The sequence below is a fragment of the Rutilus rutilus genome (assembly GCF_951802725.1).
Source record: "Rutilus rutilus genome assembly, chromosome: 23".
NCBI lineage: Eukaryota > Metazoa > Chordata > Actinopteri > Cypriniformes > Leuciscidae > Rutilus > Rutilus rutilus.
Genome location: NC_140233.1, coordinates 5,611,225 through 5,632,005, shown reverse-complemented (window position 1 = coordinate 5,632,005; position 20,781 = coordinate 5,611,225). Strand labels below are relative to the sequence as shown.

General features: G+C 38.9%; 1 protein-coding gene across 1 annotated transcript; it reads left to right on the top strand.

The window, feature by feature from the left end:
- Positions 1–884: 884 nt before the first annotated feature.
- morc2 (MORC family CW-type zinc finger 2) lies at positions 885–20,230 on the top strand. The gene is made up of 27 exons (XM_084397329.1): positions 885–1,055; positions 2,126–2,298; positions 2,824–2,877; positions 3,667–3,701; positions 3,802–3,870; positions 3,975–4,065; positions 4,155–4,263; positions 4,351–4,510; positions 4,603–4,714; positions 8,584–8,709; positions 8,821–8,900; positions 10,601–10,683; positions 10,843–10,928; positions 11,106–11,246; positions 12,396–12,550; positions 12,663–12,791; positions 14,119–14,224; positions 14,311–14,443; positions 14,526–14,612; positions 15,462–15,743; positions 15,838–16,128; positions 16,199–16,262; positions 16,345–16,483; positions 18,674–18,850; positions 18,927–19,020; positions 19,101–19,289; positions 19,479–20,230. The coding sequence occupies exons 2-27, from the start codon at positions 2,231–2,233 to the stop codon at positions 19,545–19,547; spliced, it is 3,129 nt and encodes a 1,042-aa protein (XP_084253455.1). The 5' UTR covers positions 885–1,055; positions 2,126–2,230; the 3' UTR covers positions 19,548–20,230.
- The last annotated feature ends 551 nt before the right edge of the window (positions 20,231–20,781 follow it).

The window sequence follows — 20,781 nt, the reverse complement described above, 5'->3', positions numbered from 1 at the left end:
TTTCAGTTAAAACAGCACAAACATGCATTTTAATATGGGACTATAATAATAAGTCTGTGAAACCAGACATATAAGATTAATCATTAAGTCTAATCATAGGCATATTAAATGTTGCAAATTAAACTGTGCCTTTAAATGTAATATTAAAAGGTTATAGTTACCCATTTTATTTTATAATAATAGTGCATGCATATATTTGATATCAAACACCCCAACACGACGCATTCTCCAAAGCCCGCCCATAATGTTAAAGGAAGAACGCGTTTTCTTATTGGCTAAAAAGTGCGCGTCGCACTTTTTTTTGTTGTTGCGGTTTACAGAGACAAGCGCTGTCATAGACAGCCAGGTGTGATTTCTTACCCATTTATGGGTAAAACACATTAAAAAGCAATGCATACAGCGCTTTGAAATCAATATATGTTTGAAGTGATCAAACAGCTTGTTTTATGTTCAGAAAACACGGCAGACATTTTGTCCCCTTCGTCCATTACGTACAACTTTCATCATCAGCAGCATCCCCTTTTTACCAGGAACGATTGTCTAAAAAAGCCTACACGTTTTACACCTTTAAACAGAACAATATATGCAATCAACGTATCTAACCAAACGCGACTGAATTCATGCTAACCTGTATTTTAATATCACATAAAAGTTGTCTTATCGTGATTACCTTTTATATGATTTTAAAACCAATCGCAGAAGACCAGCTTATCGATAAGTCGTGTTGTGCTTTAGCACGATTCCCTCCCCGCGTTTTTCCACACCACATTCCTTCATGGACCAGCAAACTTACTTCCTGCTTTACGTTGAATGACGGCGACTTCGACTAATCAGACGCGAGTAATGAGCCAGCGGGCAATGTGATTGGCTGAGCGTGGCGAGGAGGGCGGGGCAAGCTGTCTCGGTGCTCGTGTGTGTTGTTCGAGGGAAAGCGCTTGCTGGAGCGATTCGAGGCCTTGCATCTACTTTCTATGAACGAAAAAGGAATAAACACGTTTTGTTTCGTAGTTTTCCTCATGCAGCAGGCAGAAATCGCTGGATAAAAAGAAACGGAGGTAGAGGAGTGGTTAAATGGTTTGCATTATTTGAAATCACATTTACTGCTTGTGTTACTGTACAAAGGCTGTTGGTTTTTGTAAATGAAGGCGGTTGTTTCTGGCCAGGCCGCAGTTATTTGACCAGTTCTTCTGTGCATGCTTTATTGTGTTGAGCCAGGAGTTAAATTTGATTGATTTAGATGCTGATTTGAGTGTTTGGCGAATGAAAGTGTTAGCAGTTCAGTCTCTGCTGTTGCATGGATCTCAAGGGCCTTGGCAGCATGTGATGGCCTCGCGTGTGTTTCTGTGTGAATTTAATCAGTTCAAGGACAGACAGTAAAAACCCCACTCATGAGCTCACCTGTCTGGGTCATTATTTATCCCAAGAGGGGAAAAAATATGCATTATCATTTTAAATAGCAAAAGTCTGTAAAGGTTCAATAAATGCATCATGGATGCTAAAGGAAAGGGTATCATTTTGGTTTGGTACATCATTTGCTGTTCGTATTAATTGGCAAAAAAAAAGTGTATGACTAAACCTTTTTAAAAAAGCACACAGAATGGCAAATGCTATAGTTTTGTATGTTTTCAACAAGTACTAATACTTATCTCAAATGTTAGGTTATTCTCACAGTAACATACTACTGTACTATTTTTACAGTATGTGGTATGCATACTGTGCAGAGTATGCAACTACATTTGCCAGAATGTAGTATACAACATAACACTGCGTGGAATCCCACAATGCAACGCACTTGAATCCCATAGGAATGCGTTGCAAATATATTGTCATCCCATAGTCAAGCCTTTTTCAGTTGAAATTGAGCTAAAAATGCAATCTAATGTTATTAATTTACAAAAAAATTATGTCACTGGATGCAACATAACAGTAACGAAGCACATTACTGTTTGAAACATATCGCCCATTGTTGTCACTATATAAAAAATGTTTAAATCCCATAGATCCCAGTAAACGTGTGTTAAAATTCCTTTTTGAACAGTCTTTTCCAATGAGTTTGGTCATACATCACAATTTTGCGTTGGATGGCTAGTTTGTACTGACATGCTTGTTTTTGTTTGTTTTCTAGGTGTTGAACAATCACACATGATTCTCATGAAATGGGAAGAATGTAGAGACGAGACGTGAATACAATCTGCTAGTTTTCTTTTTTAATTTGTTTTATTTTGAGACGATGGCCTACACAAATTATAGCTCGCTAAACCGAGCTCAGCTCACCTTTGAATATCTGCACACAAACTCGTAAGTATCAATTTGAGTTAGCGTTACAAATTTTCTTGCAAGCAACAAAACGAAAGATGACGTGAAACCTTGTTTTCCATCGGACTGCTAAAAGCTTGTGCGCCCTGACTCAATCAAACAGCCAATCAGATTGGAACTTGTGATTCTCAAAAGCGGACATTTTTGTGTGCCGACATGCATTGCATGGTCCGTGAACAGTCCTGCTTCTACCCTCCGTAAAGCAGTTTGCAATGACAACGTACCCAGAAATGATTCATTGTTTCAATGAAAGTTACTGTAGCATTGAAGTAATGCGCCCATTATTAATGGGATTGCAAACGATGTATGTTTTTGTGAATTGGAGGCCAAAGAACAATTTTGAATGGGGATGTTGCTCTGTTTAGACATGTATAACAATGTTCTAATAATGTATGAATTATATTTTGACAAATACTTGGGTTTTTATCGCCATAAAGGACAAAAGTAACAGTGGCCATGAAAAAGGTCATTTCTTTTGTTGTTTATCGATTCTGTTATTGCCAACAGGACAACCCATGAGTTTCTTTTTGGAGCTTTGGCTGAACTAGTGGACAACTCAAGGTACAAACACAATTTAGTTTTTAAAAATAAATATTTCTGACACTAAGGCGCGGTTTTCACTTGGTATTAAGATGAGTTTTGGTCGATCGGATCACAAGTGGACGACGGTAAATACAGTTGTTAACGTTTTGAGCTCGTCCACTTTCCACCACTTCCAGAGGGAGTTGAAAACACATTCGACCGGATTGCTTTCGTAGTGTAAACGCTCGTGTGATCGAATGTGTTCAAACAGCCACAGAAGACCGTCTTCTCTCCGTCTACTGATCTAATGAGTGACATTATGAGAAGAGCTCGAGGATTAAACGGGATTTAAACTGTATCGGCTGAAGATCCAAGTTTGGTTTGAAGACGAAAAATGTACCAAGCACAATGTTCTCTCTCCATTCCTGATTTCTAACACACACTCACAGCGTTCGGCTGGTCTTGTGTCTGTCAGAGCAGAAACTAAAGCTGATGCTCTCCGTGTGTTTTTCCTTCGTCTTCGGTCACGTATACATATGCAAATTACACAAGCTTATTTCATCCATTAGAATGAAAGATCTGAAAAAAAACATACATTTACTCGCCCGTAAACCCTCCCCTCAAAGAAATCAGGACAGAAGTGGCTGAAAGTGGACAAAAGAGACGGATTAAAACACCATGTGTAAACCGGAGTGTGTCTCCCTCGTCTACTTGTGATCTGATCAACCAAAACTTACTGGCTTCTTAATACCAGCTGTAAAAAGGGCTTCTATCATCAAAAAGATTTGCACTGTTGAAGTGAACATCCACTCCATTTCTTTTCTACAGAGACGCCAATGCCACACGGATAGACATCTACACAGGTTACATACAGTGGTTTTAACTAAGTTGTAGAAATAAATTTCAACATTTGCAAAAAATAACATAATAGATTGTTAATATTCATTTGTTACCACCAATCAGAGAAGAGACCAGATCTGAGAGGCGGGTTTATGCTGTGTTTTCTTGACGATGGCACTGGAATGGACCCCAGTGAGTAAAGCAAAGAAACCCAAACCCTTCTTACCACAAAATGCATGCATTTTCACTCAAGATCTCATACACCACAGTGATGACAACAGAACTATTTTGAATAGGTGAAGCCACTCATGTCATCCAGTTCGGCAAATCGAGCAAACGTTTCCCGGAGTCTACTCACATCGGCCAGTATGGAAACGGATTAAAGTCGTAAGTATCGTTACACTTTTCTTGGAAGCCGATGAACTGCCATTATTTCGTTATGTTTTTTTTTTAATGTACGTCCTGGTCTCTTTTAGGGGTTCCATGCGTATAGGGAAGGACTTCATTCTTTTCACCAAAAAAGACGACAAATTAACGTGTTTGTTTTTGTCGCGAACATTTCATGAAGAAGAGGGTCTGGATGAGGTAAGAAGCTGATGGCGAAGCATCATACACAAACGCTCAGTCTGAGCGAAGAGCAGATCTCTAAATGCTTTCGGCCTGTTCTCATAGGTGATTGTCCCATTACCCAGCTGGGACGTGAAGACCCAGCAGCCTCTGACTCAAGACACTGAGAAGTACGCTACTGAGACTGAGCTCATCTTTAAGTATTCTCCTTTTAAGAACGAAGAGCAGCTATTTCGGCAGTTCAAGAAGATCGAAGGACCCAGCGGTTGGTTTTTACAGCACTTTGTCTGAAATGAAGGCCGGTTAATCAGATTGTGTCTGGTGAGGCCGTTAAATCTGAGTATTGTGTGTTCGTAGGTACACTGGTTGTAGTTTATAATTTGAAGTTGATGGATAACCGAGAGCCAGAGCTGGATGTGGAGACGGACCACCAGGACATTATGATGGCCGGGACGCCTGTAGAGGGAGTGTGAGTGCATTCGCTAATTTTCATAACCAGGGTTGTCTAATCCTGTCCAATTTCTGCAGATCTTAGCAACAACTCTTACGTAGGGCTGTGCGATTAATCGTAATTGATTTTGGATTTTGGATATGAAAACGTATTAAACGATCATTGTGGCGTTGCTGCATGCCGTCCAGCGCACCTTCCTTTCCTTCACAGCGGTGTGCTTTTATTTCCTCCCTAAAAGACCAAACTTAAAGTCCCCCTGTGGTTAAAATCAAGTTTTTAATGTTGTTTATATGTCTATATGGTGTTTTTAATATGCTTCAAGACAAACCATGTGCAAATTCATAAGTCGACAGTATTGCTGAGTATTTTCTCCTTAAAACTGCAGTGAACCAAAGACAGTCTCAAAAACACTTTGAAATCGCTGGTGTTTCTGACGTCACAAACTACCTTGTAACCAATCAGATCAACGAGTGGATCTCAGTGAGTGGAGGCGGGGCTCATTTGCATATTCATAGAACCTCGTATACTAAATGAGGCAAGGGTGTAGAGTTACATTCCAAAAAAATTCAAGGAAAATGTCAATGTCATTTTGGTGATGAAAGATGAGTTTTAAGGGATATTGACTACAGGGGGACTTTAACATCCAAATCAGCCAAATAAGTGAGTGTTGTAAAATGCAGTCTACTGTTGCTAAACTGCGGGACGTGTTTGAACAGTTTATTGGATCCGTCCATTAGCTCTTTAAGTGACAGCAGACTTATGCCCGGTACACATTGTATGATTTTGGGCTGTCCCAGATTAGAGATGACCACATTTACATTACATTTACATTTAGTCATTTAGCAGACACTTTTATCCAAAGCGACTTACAAATTAGGACTAAATTAAGCGAGTCATCATGAAGAGGCAAAAACAACAACAACGCAAGAAGTGCTCAGAATACGAAGTTCAGGCAGTATTCAGAGTAGCATAAGCTCGATAAGTGATGTTTCAAAGGGAAGGGATTTTTTTTTTTTTTATAAGGTTAAGTGCTCACGGAATAGATAGGTTTTCAGCTGTCTTTTGAATGTTGTCAGGGATTCTGCATTCCGGATAAGGGTGGGGAGAGCGTTCCACCAGCATGGAACTGTGAATGAGAATGATCTGGAAAGTGATTTTGTGGCTTTCTGTGATGGAACCACGAGACGTCGCTCGTTGACCGATCGTAGGCGTCTGGTAGGGATGTAGACTCGTAGGAGTGAGTGAAAGTAGGAGGGAGCTGAGCCTGTGGCAGATCTGTAAGCAAGCATCAATGCCTTGAACTTGATGCGAGCAGCGATAGGTAGCCAGTGCAGAGAGATGAACAGAGGAGTTACGTGTGCCCTCTTGGGCTCGTTGAAGACCAATCATGGCGATTTCTTTAGTCGTGGCTCCTAAACAGTGGCTCCTCCGTCGTTTAGTGAGAGAGGTTCAAAGACAGCCATTGTCACACTCTTGCGACCAAAGATAGTCTGACACTGTCATAAATTTATCATGATCATCTCACAGTGTGTTTGCTGCTACGACCTACGTCTACTGACTAGCCAGTAGAAATGCAACAAGAAATGGCGTATTGATCAACGCGACATGGCACTAAAACTTAAAACTAAGTCCTCTTTTCCCAAGCCATGACCGCCTCCATATTCTCCTCTTTCTCTTCCTCCTCTTTTTTTCAGCGTACATAAAAACCACAATTGCCAAAGTGCGATTCATCTTGCTCTATTTGTTCACCACTAGCGCATGCTGATGCCGCTTTATTCTTCTGTACTAACTTGTGTCGTAGCCTAAGATTCAATAGGCTACAGAGATTCAATTACAGATTAAATTCGAAATTTAGTGTAGTATGACATGGACCTAATAAACTTGGGTACCACATGTACAGTATAGCCGCTTTCCGACCGGAGGAACCTTTTCACAGTTCCTAGAACTATTGGCTAAAGTACCCGGATGTTCCTGCGGTGCGAACCCGCCGACTAGGAACGACTTTAGTTCTAGGAACTCCATTTGGAGGAACTAATTTAGCTCCTGCTTCAGAGTAGGGTCTAAACCAGCACTATAGGAACTACCCGTGGCATTAGTGTATGCTGATGACCGAACGCACGCAAAACACCAGCACCCGCCATTTTTAAAACAGCTATATGTAAACACACAGATTATAGCCTATATATTTACTCCAGAAACTAGATACAAACATGGAAAACAGTGATAGATGGGCCTCTAAACCTTTATGCTGAAGAGAAAATCCAACGCAACTTTGCGGGGACCAAGTCAAACATGATTATGTGTTTCTGCTCAGCTAGCAACACTGGACATCAACCACACGGCATAGGCTAATAACTTTTTTTTCATATACTGTGTACTATAACAATTCTATCTAATAACATGTTAAACAGTACTGTTAGACAGATCGCTAACTAATGAACACAGAGAATGCGAGCATTGTTTGCTCTGGCGTTCTCAGTGCCGTCAAAATAAAGGTCCGTCGCTCCGTCAAAATAAAAGTCACCGTGCTTGCGTCACGCCCTTACCCCTCCTACCAGTTCCTATGGCCACTTGGCCAGTGCGAACGCAAACAGCAAAACCGAGTTTGGGGGAGAGTAGTTCATAGAACTGTTTAGAAGTGGACAGTTCCTATTACTAAGTTCCTGTAACTACTTGGTTGGAAAGCGGCTTATGTAGACTCCTACAGTCTACATACTGTACAAGTTTATTAGATCCATGTTGTACAGTGTAATTTGTAATGATCTTATAGGATTGCTGAAAGGCATAATATGTCATTAATGATAATCAAACAACAAATGACAAAGGGAAATCACTCACTGATCTTGCCTGAATAACTTAAGTAGATTTGATTTAATAAGGATTCATTTATATTTAATGTATACAGCAGTGTTATTTTACATTTGATTTTTCAATTTTCTTTTGTAGGCTATTACTTATCTGAATACCACTGTTAGTACATCTTCCTAAAAAACTTAAAACACTTCATTTTATTTAATTCATATTTTCATTCTGCTGTACTTATTTGTCCATTTTGTTTGTAATTAGTTTCTTTGTTCTTATTGTATTGCTGTCTGTTTACTTGTCATATGTAATTGCTTTTGAGGACCTTTTTCTTACATTAGTTAACCTAGGATTAATTTGAGATATTTTAAATTGCTCATATCGTGAAATAAGACTTTGATCATATCACCCACCAATAATAGTGTTAAATAATTGTGATTTTTGCCATAATCAAGCAGCACTGACTCGAAGCACACTTAAACCAGCTAGTCAAGATCTTAAGGATTTCTAGAAACTTCCAGACAGGTGTGAGCTAAACTCTACAGAAAGTTTGCCCTCCAGGTGCAGGATTTGTCATAAACGTGGTGTAGGCGTGACATCACTTTGTAGGCCAAAAAATAGGCCAGTAAACCAGTAAACTAGGTCCGCTTTTACAGCTTCGTTATGCTTGTTATTGTGCTCTTATAAACTTTTCCAACTCAAATGTTCATGGAAAATGTTTTAGATAAAAACTGAAAGAGTTGTCGGAGGATTAGTGATCTTGACGTTGAAGTCGTGGGACCGTGATGTAGTTCGTTTATAGCCTACCTTTAGCTTTTTACTTCTGGCGACTGCATTTAAGCTTCAAAATTCATCTGTGATAAGTATCTTGATGGACAAAACGTGCAAGTATCATAAGCTTTTGTTGATCACAGAGCTTGTTTTTAGCGATAATCCAAAAGCCTATGGCTAAATCCTATTGGGTTTTTGTCGAGGGAACCAGCGTGATGCTAACTGACTAACATACAGTGTGGGTTTTTAACATGTTAATGTATTGTTAGATGTTTTTTGATGATGCTGAATGTACATTTTGTTGTCATAAACAGAAAGCCAGAGAGGAGGTCCTTCCGTGCGTATGCTGCTGTCCTGTACATCGACCCCAGGATGAGGATCTTCATTCAGGGTCACAAAGTTCGAACCAAGCGATTGTCCTGTTGCTTGTATAACCCTAGGTAAACATGAAAAAATACCAGCTTCACACATATAACTGAAGCCTCAGGGTTTCATCCCTGATACACAAAAACAATCCCAAATACAGAAAAGCCTGTTCTTTTGACTTCTAGGATGTACAAATACACGTCGACGCGCTTTAAAACCCGTGCGGAGCAGGAGGTCAAGAAGGCAGATCACCTCTCAAAACTCGGTGAGTTTAACCCTAGCCCACACAAACAGCTCAAACTGGACTAGCATCGCTGGTGGGTGTTAAGGGAAGTTGACTTCGGGCTTTGTGGGTTATGATAGCATTTCCTCTATCTGACCATTTCTGCTTTTAAGCTTCACAAATACTGAACGATGAGTGTTGACAGATGTAGATGCTTGCTTTAAAAGCACACAGGAAATGGGCATGTTTGTGATGGCATCATCTCACACTTTCTTTGATAAAGATTCGAACAGACGAGGAAATGTAAATGGGTTTTAGACTAGATTCTTAGTGAAGTCTGTGAATTAGACATTGCTGTACAATCAAATCACTTATGTCTCTGTCCCAGGTCTTCTTCTTTTGTCTTTTCTTGTATAATGATTTATGTAGTGTGTGTGTATATATATATATATAGGGCTGTGACGGTGGTAATGGGCGGTTGCGGTTGGGAGGTGTTTTTATATATATCTATATATCTATAAATATATATATATATATATATATATATATATATATATATATATATATATATATATATATATATATATATATATAAATACATATACAAAATGTATATACATATACAACTCTTGAAAAATTAAGAGACCACTGCAAAATTATCAGTTTCTCTGGTTTTACTTTTTATAGGTATGTGTTTGGGTAAAATTGACATTTTTGCTTTATTCTATGAACCCCTGATAACATTTATCCTTTAGAGCATTTTATATTATTGTCATTTAGAGCATTTATTTGCAGAAAACGACAACTGGTCAAAATAACAAAAAAGATGCAGTGTTGTCAGACCTCGAATAATGGAGAGAAAATAATTTCATGTTCATTTTTAAACACAATACTAATGTTTTAACTTAGGAAGAGTTCAGAAATCAATATTTGATGGAAAAACCCTGATTTTCAATCACAGCTTTCCTGCGTCTTGGCATGCTCTCTACCAATCTTTCACATTGATGTCGAGTGACTTTATGCCACTCCTGGTGCAAAGATTCAAGCAGATCGGCTTTGTTTGATGGCTTGTGACCGCCCATCTTCCTCTTGATCACATTCCAGAGGTTTTCAATGGGGTTCAGAATTCAGATACTTGATATGAAATAGTCTCAACTTTCAAATGTGGATTTTTTTTAAATGAAATTTAAACAATAAATACCGTTTTGTGGCTCTTTAATGTGTCTGACAGATCGCTTCTGTTAAAGCTGCTCGTGAACCGATCATCTCTTCCTTCTAGTTCATTTATAGCATCAAATAAACATGAATGAACATCAGAAGAAATGTTGTTTTAACCGCGGAAAGACGTCAGTACACTCCTACTAATCTACTAACTCTCCTGACTGCTTTGTCGGACAAAAATGGCGGATTCGGCGGATGGCGGATTATGATTGGTCAGATCGCCTGTCAATCAAACTCCCTAAAGTTACTTTTCTACTTTTTTTATTTTGAAATATAATCATTTACATTTACACGTGCAATATAGTGCATTATTCTCAAGCTGTTTTATCAATATCTTTCCACAGTTGAAACACTGGTCTTTGCTCATTCTTTCTCTCTCTCTCTCACTCATGCGCAACATCACTCATAAATCACAATAACTGATCAAATAAGGCTTTGGTGGGACAAAAAAAATTAAATGTAGGGAAAACACAATAAATGAATGGCACTTGACTTGTGCGTATGTTTGACTTCCTCTCTAGCTGAGGAGAAGGCGCGGGAGTCCGAGAGTAAAGCTCGTGCCCTGGAGTTAAAGCTTGGTGATGACCTATCCAAAGAAGCCAGAGTAAGAGACACACACAATTCAGACCCAGAACAGAACTCTGGACTATTTATCCATTTTTATCTATTTATTAAAGAAATTTGAATTTAGACGCTCATAAATTGCACTTATGAGTTTGTCGTATATGCAGGTTTTTAATACATTTGTTTTGTATGATTTCAGGCCGCACTGAGAAAGGCGCAGGATTCGGCTGTGGCGTTACGTGCCGAAGCTACTAGAAAACAAGCCATCCATGCATCCAAACAAAAGTAACACACCCCCATCCACTCCTACAAATACACTATGACCTCTTAAAGATGTTTTATAGCTATCACATTTGACTTATAGCCTCATATCCTTGAAAACACACTTGTTGACTATTGTCAAGATTTCTCTTGTATAACGCTCACAAAACACAGTTTCAAATCAGCGTTTTGTCGTTTCAGAGCTTTGAAAGAACCCAAGGAGCTGAACTTTATATTTGGCGTGAACATCGAGAGGCGAGACCAGGATGGTATGTTCGTCTATAACTGCAGCCGTCTTATTAAGATGTACGAGAAGACGGGACCACAGCTGGAGGGAGGAATGTGAGTGAAAATCACACACAGATATTATACATTATGCATTATACAAGCTGATGTGTAACAGTTAGGGATGCACCGATACAGTTTTTTGGGCCCGATACCGATTTTAACAAAGAATTATTGGCTGATTAGCTTATTCGAACTTTTGTCATTAAAATAGATAAGTGTTTTGATCATGTTTTAAATCAGCAAAGTAAAAAAAAAAACATGCATTACATTATACTAGTTTATTGCTGCATCGTCAAATAATTTCTAAACGTGGATTGGATCCATTTAACGTTCAGCAGGCCAACATAAATACAACAGAACAAAGATACATATGAAGTAAACAGTGCTTTTTTAAGTAGGTTTAATCGTTTTTTTTAGGTACAGAAATAAAGTAAACAAATGTAAAATAACACTGCATATTTTTCTCTGTATAAATTAAATACATATATTATTAACACATTGAGACGTAGCTAAATTCTACTGTACAACAGTAATATATTTCTGTCACAATTACTTGAAGTAAAACTGAACTTTTATTTTGACGGGTTGCAGTGAAGACCTTCGAGTTTCATAGGGCCCTATACATATTAATCCTTATGAAAGTTACAAAAGTTATTTAGTCAAGAGTAGTGAGCGAATTATTATTGTTATTATTATTTTTAATTTTTCTGTCTTTTGTTAATTGATTAACATTAAAACGCAGACAGCAGTTGTTATATTGACCTTTTTCAATGCTATAGCCGATTAGCCTGGTTCTACCAGACTCTCGTACATTTCATTTGTACAGAGAGTCTGGCCTCTCTCCATTGACAAGCGGTAACTTCCTTGTAGGAGGGTACTCTTTTGAAGTTTAAAACTATTGGATCTGACCAGAGTCACTCTGGATCTGCCATAACCAATCGCTAACGTTTGGTCGTGACGTATGTCAACTCAAACTAGCGCACGATCTCAACGTCATCGTTCTCAGCCACTCCCTCTGTTCGCTGATTGGACCGGTTAAAAATTGATCGGAGAAAACCAAAGAATACACCACAATCCCAGACGGAGTTACTGAAGGAAAATGAAATTGAGCGGAAGTACGTAGGAGGGCGGAGCCAGGCTAATAGCCGATATGCCGATGGTTGTAAATTGCTCAAAAATCGACTGTGTGTGTGTGTGTATCAGGGCCTGTGGAGGTGTTGTAGGAGTGGTGGATGTTCCCTATCTAGTGCTCGAGCCAACGCACAACAAGCAGGACTTTGCAGACGCTAAAGAATACAGACACTTACTGAGGGCCATGGGAGAATATCTCGCCCAGTACTGGAAGGACATCGGTATAGGTCAGTCTGTGTGTTTGTCTTCTTTTTGTTGATAACTAACATGCGCAGGCATATTTTTTTTTAAATAATTTTTGTAATAAATTTAACATGAATTAAATGTTTCCCTCAACAGCTCAGAAGGGTATAGTGAAATTCTGGGATGAATTTGGCTATTTGTCGGCCAACTGGAACGCCGTCCCATCAAATGAACTTCGGTTTCGCCGACGGAGAGCCATGGAGATACCGGTCACCATCCAGTGTGGTACGAACATAAACTCACTCTCAGCACTTCACAAGCTTCCTTTAACATGCCAGAAACACATTTATATCCTAAAAACATATTTTGCTCTTACTCAGGGTTACTGATTTGATCCTAACTCCTAAGCCAAAGTATTAAGCTTTTGTTCGATGTTGCTTTTAATTGTGACACTTGATACTATCTGTATTTTTATTAATTATTATATGCTAAGCGATCAGACTCCGACTTCAAAATTCTAGACTTCATTAAAAGTGGAACTTGACCCTTATCTAGAGACCAGAGTCATGTGGGTAGTAGGTTATTATGACTTGGGCAGGTAAAAAACCACCTAAAATACCCAAGCAATCACATAGCAATGCCCTAAGAAACAACCAGAACACCCTAGGACATGCATCCTCAGATAGCGGACCGCTGGCTAGTTTTCAACCGGACACATTAGCATCATTTTACCTTTTCTACAGTTTATAGTAATCAGCTTATGACTCAGTGTATCAGTTATGGTAGTTATAAATCAGTTTATGGTCATTTTTGCTGCTATATCCTCTAATATTGATATCTAGAGCCATATGTGCTTGATTCAAGCCCTTTATGTTCCATGTGTAACACAAAGTTGAGATGTTGTTTCCCAGAGAGACAAAAACAATATGTGGTGTCGGAGGAAAAGATCCACGAGAGACGAGAGATGGCGTATTTTCCCCGGGTTTAATCAAATAATTTAATAAAAACGTCACACTCATCTTACATACGTGGGGATTGAGTGAGAAAAAGCAGACAAATAAACATTCAACTCTGGTCACACATAGAACTGGAAATAAAAGAAAGCGTGCTAAAGTCGGTAGAGCGGTTATCTCTTCTCCTGCTCTTCAACACTCTCTACACACGTGCACAGTTCTCATTGTACCGTTGAGTGACTCAAGTGACCTTTGCACATGCACGTTGCTTCTCTCCAGCTAAAGACATAGACAACAGCAGCAAAAACAGTGAACAGCTAAATAGATTATTTTGCTAAACGCTGCAGAAAACAAGAATGTAGCAAATACAGTTACTTTTATTGTGTAAATTCTCAGACTCTCTGCTTTGGCTCCGAGGGCCCAATATCCTCATCTTTGATGACTATTTGAGGATAGGTTTTTTTGTGTAGGTTTTGAGTTTAGGATTTTCTTTTTCTTCTACTAAGTACTACTGATGCGCAGATGAAAATGTGTAACTATTGCAAAAAAGCATTGTCTGGATCTCCGCTCGGAAGAAAATATAGAGCCTGGGCCTCTTGGAACTTTAATTGAATACCCCCATTTAATCTAATTTCTTAATTGTTTTTATCTTCCTGTAGATAAGTGTTTGAAATGGCGGACGTTGCCGTTTCAGATGGATGCTGTGGACAAACGGTACCCAGACAGCTGGGTGTGTCTCATGAACCCGGACGGAACCCAGGACAGGTTGGGAAAACTGGACACCAGAAGCAGTCTAACCATTTAAGACTTGTGTATTTCTTATTGTTTTGTTTGTTGTTCTGTTCTGTTAGGTGTGATGCGTCTGAGCAGAAGCAGAATTTGCCCGTCGGCGTTTTGAAAAAAGACATCAAGTCGACAGAGGACAAACAGAAAGATCTGTCAGATAAAATCCGTCAGCAGCAAGAGAAACTGGAGTCCCTGCAGGTCTGTCTGTCACCTCAGCCCTCTTCTGAGCTTTTGCTCTGTCTGTTTTGGTTAAATTTATGCTTTATTTCTCCTAATTCAGAAAACCACAACAATAAAATCAGCATCAGATATAAAACGGCTGCCTCTAGATGTCAGTACAAAACCTACAGAAGAGCGCACGCCTCAGGTACAGTATGTGTTCATAGATGTTTGTGGATGAATCGCACACAAAAAAGTTATATTTCAGGCCAAAAATTTTTTTTAAATCTGCACCGCACATTTTCTGGCCAAATGTAGCAGGACATTTTTCATAGTACTTACTGATTTTTATTTATTTTTTTACCATGATTTATAATAAATATATATATTAATATTAATTTACTCATTTTAAATAATATATTTGTGTTCGCATTACAGTATGATAACTGTATGGAAGCTTGTTTCCGCCACAGAATAAAACATTTTTAAAAGATAATTGCTACTTTTTATCTCACAATTGTAAGTTTACATCTCACAATTCTGGCTTTATTTCTCAGAATCATGTTATAAAGTCAGAATTGCTTGTTATAAAATCAGAATTGCGTGTTATAAAGTCAGAATTGCGAGTTATAAAGTCAGAATTGCCAGTTATAAAGTCAGAATTGTGAGTTATAAAATAGTAAGTCAGAGATATAAACTTGCAATTCTGACTTTTTTTTTCTCGTAATTGCGAGTTTGTATCTCACAATTCTGACTTTATAACACAGTTGCAACTTTATATCACGCAATTCTGATAAAAAGTCAGAATTGTGAGGTGTAAACTCACAATTGTGAGAAAAAAAATCTGAATTGTGAGATAAAAAGTCGCTATTACCTTTTTTTTATTATTATAATTCTGTGGCGGAAATAAACTTCCATATAACTGGGAATATGCTTAACTGTCCTAAAAATAGGCGTAATTTTTTTTTTTTAAGATAAAGGGTTAATTTGACCTGAATATGTTTTTGATAGGTTTCAAGCTATTTATTGTTCTCTTTGTTTTGTTGAACCCTTATAGCCGACCCGCTCATCCCAGCGAGCAGCACCCCGCCCACGTTCACCACCTCTCCCTGCAGTGGTCAGAAAAGCTGTCAGTCAACCGCAGATAACAAAAACTCCTCCCCCTAAACCAACGCCTCCTTCACGACCCACGCGGACCCCACCAGCACCTTCACCCAAAGCGAAGCCGTCACCTGCAGCGAAGGCAACAAAACCCGGCCCCAAACCCGTAGCCCCGCCCCCAACTCCGCCCACAAAAACGCCAGCTCGCAGAGGTGCCATGCAGAGCCGCACTGCTACAGTAAGTCGTCTCAAAAACACATACATAAACTCAAACTTTAAATATCTTGTGTTTTCACATTGTGCTTAAAAACATCGTAACTATTTTATGCTAGCCGTCGTCCGCCAAGACTGCTGGCAAACAAACTCCACCCAGCAAGAAAGGAAACATAAAGAAGGGTAGAGTCCAAGAAGAGGAGGATGACGAGGAAGAAGAAAGTGAAGAGGAAGAGGAGGAAGAAGAGGAGGATGAAGAAGACAGTGCGTCAGAAGAGGATGAACCTCAACCCAAAAAATCTAAGATGGCGGCGTCTGTTCAGGCTCGAGGGAAAACTGCAGTGGAAAAAAAACCAGTAGCAGTAGCAGCAGCAGCAGCAGCAGCATCAGTCAAACAGACCAACACTGAGGTACAGAATCACATCACACCGCTTAATTCACACTCAATACAGCTTTAATTCATCTCAATTTCTCTCTTAGGTTATCACGAATAGCACTAATGAAGATCTGAAGAAAGATGTGACAAAAAATAATGCTCAGAAAGGTAATATATGTATATAATTTCGGATGGCAAAGAGATGCGTGGAATTGTGTGGTCGAGATCTAATCAATGCTGTGTGTTGTAGATAAAGGCATGCAGGTAGAGGCAAAGGTGAACGGCGAGTGGTTCACGGGTCGTGTAACCGCAGTAGAGACGGGAAAGGACAATGTACGCTGGAAAGTCAAGTTCGACTACGTTCCCATGAACACTCCAAGAGACCGCTGGTACATGCACAATCACACACTAATCAATATCTACCACATTTATGACATGCTACACGAAGGGCCAGATTTACTAAACAGGGCAAATTAATGTGAGAAAGCAATCCCAAAAAGGGTGAAGACATGCTTTTTCGAGTGTTAAATAAATGCCAGTTAAAGGGATAGTTCACCCAAAAATGAAAATGCTGTCCTCATTTACTCACCCTCATGTTGTTCCAAACCTGTATGACTTTCTTTCTTCTGCTGAACACAAAAGAAGATATTTTGAAGAAAGTCGGTAACCAAATGACTGATGGACCCCATTGACTTCCATAGTAGGGAAAAAAAAAATACTATGGAAGTCAATGGGGACCAGCAACTGTTTAATTACCAACCTTCTTTAAAATATCTTCTTTTGTGTTCAGCAGAAGAAAGGAAATCATACAGGTTTGGAACAACATGAGGGTGAGTAAATGAGGACAGCATTTTCATTTTTGGGTGAACTATCCCTTTAATATACCACAGCAAACCATGTTGTGTGACTTATTTAAATAGTCTCCTCCCATAAATTTTGTGTCTGAAAGGGAAACTAACTCTAAGATAGGGGTTGCACAGACTAGTAATGCTCTGCCATGGCGTTTTTAAACTTGGCGCCGACTAGTCGCTGATCATGGGCTATAGAGGGCGCAACAGGATAAGAAATCTTTGAAGTTCACTTTTACACTCAGTTTTCAACAGTTAAAATGACAAATACATGCGCTCCACAAGATATGTTTGATTATACCATCTAGATGCTCAAAATTGATCGGGTGAATGCATGTTTTAAACAGCTTATTGTACACGCAAGTTAATCGCTGGCCTAAACTAATGCGCTGCTGTATTGTAACGCACACACATACAGACAGTAGCGCGCTCATCACGTGAAGATTGCACACAGAATCATTCAGTAGCGCTGAAATATATTCTAAACTCTGTTCTGTGATTTATCAATGAAAAGTTGTAGTATATATTTCTTAGTAACTAAAATCCCTAATAGTAGAGAGACGCTGCAAATTAATTCACGCACTATCGCTCTATCTCTCACTAATGCATTCATATAAATGTAATCTTTACTGTGCTACTTAATCTGTATCTGATTTAGAACAAGCCGAAATCTGTGAGAAATATAACGACCAAAGACAAAAGAACTGATAAAAATAAGCTGTTATGTAGGAGTCCTGTGTCATATTGCCATCGCTGTGCACGAGGCAACCCGCGTTCGAGTCTCAGCTCGAGGTTCAGGCTTATTTGTTCATCAATGACGTCATCAGCGACTAGTCGACTTGACTTTATTCACATAAATGTCGGCTTAAAAAAAATCGTTCAACGCCTAGAAACTCCTACAAATTAGTGTCGTCAAAAATATCGATATTTCAATACTGAAATATCTGAAAAAAAAGTGACACAGCCGCCTCCTCTCGCTCACTCGTCTCATTCGCTCAGGTTGAATAGTTTTGTTACAGGGCCTGAATTTTGGTGCGGGGTTGTGGGTTATGCACATAATTTTACTCATTCCTGCAGGCTTTTCACACACGCACCACTGATCTATATAAGTGACATGCACATAAAGTCGCCTTTCATAAATGGCTTGTGAGGACCAAATTGAGTTCTTTTTCGTGGTTTAACAGTGCTTAAACAGTCAAATACACATATCCGTCTTCTGTAGTATTTCTTACCCGAATACAACTGTTAGACCCACCTCTAACTTAAAGCCATGTTTCATTTGTCTCTTTATTCTATTGTATTTATTTGTGCTGTTGTTTCCAATTTTTCTTTTATTTTTTCTTATTTTATTACTGACTGTTTAAATTTACTGTGCAAATTTAGTTTAAAGTTTCAAATAAAGCCTCCATGTGCAATGTGAAAGCTATTGCTAAAATATGAGATGATAATAAAAAATGATATTTTTAGAATTAAAAAAATTTACAGCCAGGTTTCCATCCAAGATTTTTTTTGCGAAAAAAGGTTTAGCTCATCAAAATGTTTACCTATATGGCTGATGAAAATGCTAATTATCAATGGGGTTTTTTTGTGCAAATTTTTTGTAAAAAATCTTTTTTTGCATTTTTACCCCAAACCCCCGTTAATTTCCGACCCTGCTTCTTTTTCATCGCAACTTTAAAATTCCAATTGCTTTTGCATATCAAATGTTCATTTGTGTTTGTTTGTTTTCAGGGTGTTTAAGGGCAGCGATGATGTCCGTCTTATGCGTCCAGCCTCTCCAGAATCACGAAGTCCAGACACCAATCAGGGTCCAGCACGGTCTGTAACTCCGCCCACCGCTGCTGAGCCTGACACGACTCAGAGCGGGCCGAGCAGAGAGACCACAGAAGGCCTGGTGACCATGATGAGGTTTGTTTCTGTTCATGATTTGTGTGGTTTTTTGTGTGTGTTTTTCATCCCTACATTCATGGTCTGTTTTGCGCAGGACGTTTATACGGTATTTTTTCCCTCCGGATTTCCGAATCCCTAAAGATTCTGTGAACACTATGAGCGCAGAGGACCTTGTGGCCTTTCCCATCGTGAGTACAGGCCATCGTTGAGATATTTATAACAGGGCTAAATGATTTGAGTGCTTAAATGAGTGTCTTGTGCATTGCAGAAAGAGTATTTCCAGCAGTATGAGGCCGGACTCCAGAGTCTGTGTAATTCCTACCAGACGCGGGCCGAGTCTCGGGCACGAGCCGTGGAGGAGAAGAGCAGCGGGGCAGAAGCCAAACTACGCGAATCTGAAGAGAAACTCCGCAAACTCAGAACCAACATCGTCGCTCTTCTGCAGAAAGTCCAGGAGGTCTGAAACACACACACACACACACACACTCACTTTACTGCATTGACACACATAATAATTTCCATTTTGCTATTTGTTTTGATTTTGTGGACTGTTGTCAAGGAAATGAGAATAATGAGCTGTTTAGAATCATCAATGGGAAAGAATGTTTGGAAATTCCTTAGTTCATGTGTGTATTTTGTTCCGCAGGACATTGAGATCAGCAGTGACGATGAGCTGGACGCCTACATTGAAGATTTGGTCACAAAGGGAGAGTGAAACACTGCATCTCCTCTGTTTTACCTTCATTTTCACTCTCTACATTTGTGTTTCATGCATACTAAGAGTTCTAGCGGAAGACTGGAGATGATTGCTGGTCGGCCACATATTCATCCCTATATACTGTGACAGAACTCTGTAATGCAGCAAAAGCTTCATTGCCAACTTCAACGAAATTTTCGGTTCGAAACGCCACTCAGGCCGTCAGCAGCTGCAAGTGATGAGAGATCCAAATGCTTTCAACCTGCAGTTTCACAACTTTGTTTGATTTAAATCTACATTGAGGTTTTGAGTTCATGTTGGCTGTTTTTTAGGGTCCCAGTATTGTAAAGCTTTCATTCTCAACCCAGTTTTATGGAAGAGTCCTCAGCTGTTCTCACAGCTCGCATTGATCCTTTCAAAACAGTTCGACATTTTGAGTCTGAAAATGGGCTTTAACTCGCTGCTTCGTGATCCGTATTGTCTCAAGTTTGAGTTACTTCCTGATTCGGTTTCCATTTATTTGGATGTGATGTTCAGTTCGTGTTGTTTTATTTTTAACCTTCCAGTTTCCGTTTTTTGGAATAAACACTGATCTGACGCTGTTAACCTCTTCAGTTACAGTATTTAGTCTTCATCTTTATATCTGAGAATATTTTTTAAAAAGTTTTATTAAAACAGTCCAATAAAGTTTAGGATGCACATTTTGGTCTAATGTTTCTGTTTGTGTGGAAAAAACAACAACTTTATGGTCTTGACTTGTAACCTCAATTTAGTTTATTAAATTGATTAATACATTCAATAATTAATTGAAATGAAGAAGAAAAAAAAAGTATATACATGCTTGGCTTTAAGATGTAACGGTTGCATTTTGCATAGCTGCTAGTACAGTGTAAATATATTGAACATAAATGTTGAAATTAAATGTGATGACGTCTATTGTTTGATATATATATAAAGGTATGGATAATTATTTATTTTTTTTACTGTAAACAAGAGGTCAATTATTCACAAAATTTGTACCGTTCCGAATTGAAAACTTAATATAGTTCCCTGAAGTTTTTTTGTAGGGGTGTAGTTTCAGGAATATTTAGTTAAGTTAAAAATGTAATTGACAACCTTTACATTAAATTCCTAACGATATTTTTTCTCAATAATTCAAAATGGCGGCCTTTTCTCCAGCAGCCGAAACACGCAAGGACTTACAAGGAATGCTGTTTATTCATGAGGTAACCTTACTTCACAACTTAGTGTT

Excerpts from the sequence above, each read along its gene's own strand:
- morc2 (XM_084397329.1), top strand. The coding sequence starts at position 2,231 with ATGGCCTACACAAATTATAGCTCGCTAAACCGAGCTCAGCTCACCTTT. Across the intron at positions 4,066-4,154 it reads TATGGAAACGGATTAAAGTC|GGGTTCCATGCGTATAGGGA; the intron begins GTAAGTATCGTT and ends GGTCTCTTTTAG. Across the intron at positions 14,225-14,310 it reads CCGGACGGAACCCAGGACAG|GTGTGATGCGTCTGAGCAGA; the intron begins GTTGGGAAAACT and ends CTGTTCTGTTAG.